This window comes from Perca flavescens, chromosome 20, assembly GCF_004354835.1.
Source record: "Perca flavescens isolate YP-PL-M2 chromosome 20, PFLA_1.0, whole genome shotgun sequence".
NCBI lineage: Eukaryota > Metazoa > Chordata > Actinopteri > Perciformes > Percidae > Perca > Perca flavescens.
The window spans coordinates 11,690,266-11,694,794 of record NC_041350.1 but is presented as its reverse complement, the minus strand read 5'-3'; the positions used below and the strand labels follow the sequence as shown (position 1 = coordinate 11,694,794).

Sequence of the window (4,529 nt, the reverse complement as noted above, 5' to 3'; positions counted from 1 at the left end):
GGACTGTGGCAGGTTGATGATTAACTTTGGAATTAGCAACATGTCTCATTGACGAACATAATGTCATGCAGGTCAAGGACCATTTTAAAATACTGAGGATTTGGTGTCTTTTCAAGCCTATTGATTTGTTAGGAACACGGACGGTTAAGTAAATATCCACCAGAAGAGTTTTTAAACAGTTGAGTAAAAAGTGTCCTATTTTTATTTTTTTTTTACATAAAAAAAACACCCAACCATATATGCTTGTGTAATAGCAAACTAAAGTGTAGACATCTCAGGCTTAGTTGTATGCAACAGAAATACGACTAAAAGGAATTTTATGTAAATGTTCTAATATATATATATATATATATATATATATATATATATATATATATATATATATATATATATATATATATATATATATATATATATATATAACCTTACGTGGATGATTATTATTATTAATGAATGTATGTATGTATGTTTATAGACATGCAGATGTATGTAGATCCATAGGCTCAATCCAAATAACAATATTGCCCTATAACAGGACTGCACTTTTATTTTCAACACCTCGGAATATCTGCCCATAAATATGTACCCTAACATAAATAATATAGCCAATCAATAAATGTTAGATGGCTATTTGCTTGAACTATCATTATGAAAGTATATTGTCGTTTTTAATTATTTAAAAAAAAAGCTTAAAACGTGTGTTGACTGCGTCAAACCGAGAGAGCGCAGATTTGACCATCTCCAGCTCTCCGGTCAAATCCCCAATCCTCAAACACACACAGAGCTTTTTCTCATGATCTCATTTCCAAGTTAAGCAGACTCTGTTAGTCCCTCGTCAACACGACAGGTTTACTCGCCTTTACTAATGGGTCTCTATACTGATAGTTATGCTCTTGCGTAAATATGCAGTCAAATAGATATACCACTACTGACACGTGTCTGGCACCGGACTGCAGCCTCACCTTGATGTTTGTGTCATACAAATACTGTACAGGGCAGGCTGCGAGAATTAAAGGGCCGCATCAGCCCGGAGCTATTCCGTCTGATGTTGTGACGGTAGATATTTAAACATTAGGTAAACTTTCACCATGACAGGGGTTCCACAAGATAACATGATTATTATTTTGCATCTATTTTGTGACAAAAACTCAAAGAAAATGTACACAAATTCCATCGTTTCTAAAATGTCTCACCACCACCATATGAAAGAATGAGGCTGCTTTATGTGCCACAAAAAAGAAGAAGAAGCAAAGCCAGTTGGAGGCAATAACCGAGAGAGGGCGCTCTGAAGCTATGCTTAGCATATTTAGTAACGCTAATTAAAGCATTTGGAAACAGTAATTCTGTCACCCAGGTTAGTAAAGAAGGATACAATCTCACTTTTTGTTGTTGTTGCAAATAATAGCGAAATCGTTTAGAAAAACACTTTAATAGTGACAAATATGTAGAAACCAACTGATATGTATTAGAGCGTGATTGTTAAACAGCTGGGGCAAAGTGATGAAATGGCTTTTATGTTCACCAATATCAAAGGAGCTTTCATCATTTCAATGTAGTGATCATGTGCACATACACATGCATTCATGCAGGCCCACATCAGCCATAAGATAATTATTCTCTCCAGGTGGCCTTTAAAAACACACTGTTACTCTTTGAGTATCACATAATGTGCCTGGAATCAAACCTGCAACACAACCCTGGCAACATCCTGCAATACAATACATTTGCCTAAATACATTCCTTTAAGTGTATTTCTATTGATAGAGCAACCTTTATCCGATTCATAAATGGTATTTTAGTGTAAAATAAAACAACAGTTTTATAAATTCCTTGAACGCAACGCAATAAAAAAAAATGCTTAATAATTTCAGATCAGTTGAAGTGGAATAAGCACGTTGGAGGATGTGCGTAATGAAAAGCACACCAACGAAGAGCGCCAAAACATTCCTTTTTATAGCTCTTTTATGTTGCCTCGGCCAAAATACAATAAGATTAGTATATAATGAAGCTTTTCATAAGAAACTGTTCTTTTCAGCCAGTGCAGGTGTACAATTGGGGGTGGAGGAGGGGGAGCTTGAGGAGTCTCACGCCTAGGTGCGAGGAGATTATTCAAATAGGGCCCAAGGCGTAGAAGTAGGGATTGGAGGCTTGCCTAGCGCACAGAGCTATATCACAGCGTTAACAGGCAGCACGGAGCGTCATTTGAACTCCAGTCACTGACAGACGCATTTCACGGCTGGCTCCATAAGACACACATCAACGCCAGTCCTTGACGAAGGGACACACCGACGACCTAAATACACTCAGTGGTCCCCAGTCACCTGCTATTAGAGAGACTTTCTGCTTTTCCCCTGCTGGGAGACGCTTTGTAAAAGTCCTCCATGATGCTTGGAGCAGTTAAAATGGAAGGACACGAACACACCGACTGGAGCACCTACTACGGAGAGCCCGAGGTGGGTACCTTAAATATATATTTTTTTCCGTCTAAAGCCAATCCCATTTTATACAACTCAATATTAGCCCTGAGATAATATTAACTTTGTGATCAAATATTGACTTGAGGCGCCTCCAAATCCTCCCCCATCTCTACGCAGGGCACTATCCTAACAAAGTTACTTGACATGTTGGGGTGGGGGGGGGGGAGGACTTTTCATTCGGAATATAATTCCATAAGTATATACGTATCTTTACTAAATCAGATTTTTTTGTGTGTCATTTTTACACTCCACAAACATCTGAGCTGTTTGGTTTTGGGGAGATTGGTTCAAATATTTGTATTGCAGTCGCTGTTTTGTGTGTCACATTAGGTGTCCACATTCTCATCGACATTGTGCATTTTTCGCGTCTTATTTCACTTAAATTCTATTTGCCATACCAGTGGCATTAAACACACATGCAGCTATGTTTTTAATTTTGAAACTCTTTCACGCGGAAGCAAAATCATATAGGTCCATTTCAACCTTTTCGAGCCCGTGCGCTTTTACAAAATAACTGTTATCTTATTTTGAATGAATGCTTTCATTGTGATTTGAAAGATCTTCTGTGTTTAGCAATTACAGCTGCTTTTGAACTCCTCACTGTAACCCTTGTGCCAGATGAAACTGATGATTTCCCCTTTCCCTCACTGACAGTGTTACACCTCGGTTGGCAACATGAACACAGGCCTGGGAATGAACTCTATGAATTCCTACATGAGCATGTCCGGCATGGGCACCACTGGCAACATGACAGCCAACTCCATGAACATGTCATACGTCAACACGGGCATGAGTCCCTCCATGACCGGCATGTCACCGGGCACCGGAGCCATGAACGGCATGGGCGCAGGCATGACGGCCATGAGCGCAGCCCTGAGCCCTAGTATGAGCCCCATGACCGCGCAGCCCGCATCTATGAACGCCCTGACATCCTACACCAACATGAACGCCATGAGCCCTATGTACGGACAGTCTAACATCAACAGGTCCAGAGACCCCAAGACCTACCGCAGGAGCTACACGCACGCAAAGCCCCCGTATTCCTACATTTCCCTCATCACCATGGCCATCCAGCAGTCTCCCAGTAAGATGCTGACACTGGCCGAGATCTACCAGTGGATAATGGACCTCTTCCCTTTTTACCGACAGAACCAGCAGCGCTGGCAGAACTCCATTCGCCACTCGTTGTCGTTCAATGACTGTTTCCTCAAAGTGCCCAGGTCGCCGGATAAACCCGGGAAAGGCTCCTTTTGGACTCTCCACCCGGACTCTGGGAACATGTTTGAGAACGGCTGCTACCTGAGGAGACAGAAGCGCTTCAAGTGCGATAAGAAGACGAGCAAGGATAGCGGGCGCAAAGGGGGAGATGGCGGCTCCTCTAACAGCAGCTCGGAGAGCTGCAACGGAAACGAGTCCCCGCACTCCAACTCCTCCGTCAGCGAGCACAAAAGGTCCCTGTCGGACATGAAGACGAGCCAGGCCCTGAGCCCGGAGCACGCCGCCGCCTCCCCGGTGTCGCAGGGCCAGCACCTCATGTCTCAGCATCACTCTGTCCTTGCGCACGAAGCGCACCTGAAGCCGGAGCACCACTACTCCTTCAACCACCCCTTCTCCATAAATAACCTCATGTCTTCGGAGCAGCAGCATCACAAGATGGACCTAAAGACTTACGAGCAGGTGATGCATTACTCTGGCTATGGCTCCCCTATGGCCGGGGCTCTTTCCATGGGCTCCATGGCGGGGAAAGCCGGTCTGGATTCTTCATCCATACCTGAAACAACTTACTACCAAGGCGTCTATTCCAGGCCAATCATGAACTCCACATAAACTCTTCAGCCCTCCATCCGATGTGGACTTTCTTCCCCTTTCAATTTGTACATTTGTAAAATAAATATAGAGTTTGTGTACAATATGTATTTCCGATATTTTTGACGTTTCCAACCGTTTTAGTTGTCGAGTTTGTTAGTAGCCTAATTATTTTAAGAGAGGATGTTGATATTAATAATTAAAAGTAATGATAATGTGACGAGATCTGTTCAGAAGTCGGCTTCA

At 42.5% G+C, this 4,529-nt stretch overlaps 1 protein-coding gene across 1 annotated transcript; it reads left to right on the top strand.

Annotated features, from left to right (window-relative positions):
• The first annotated feature begins 2,222 nt into the window (after positions 1 to 2,222).
• Positions 2,223 to 4,304, top strand: foxa2 (forkhead box A2). The gene is made up of 2 exons (XM_028566138.1): positions 2,223 to 2,453; positions 3,132 to 4,304. Exons 1-2 carry the CDS (start codon positions 2,382 to 2,384, stop codon positions 4,302 to 4,304), a joined length of 1,245 nt encoding a protein of 414 aa, XP_028421939.1. The 5' UTR covers positions 2,223 to 2,381.
• Positions 4,305 to 4,529: the final 225 nt, after the last annotated feature.

Bases quoted from the DNA above. Each gene is read 5' to 3' on its own strand.
- foxa2 (XM_028566138.1), top strand. From the start codon at position 2,382: ATGATGCTTGGAGCAGTTAAAATGGAAGGACACGAACACACCGACTGG. The intron at 2,454-3,131 runs GTGGGTACCTTA...CCTCACTGACAG, and splicing joins CCTACTACGGAGAGCCCGAG to TGTTACACCTCGGTTGGCAA.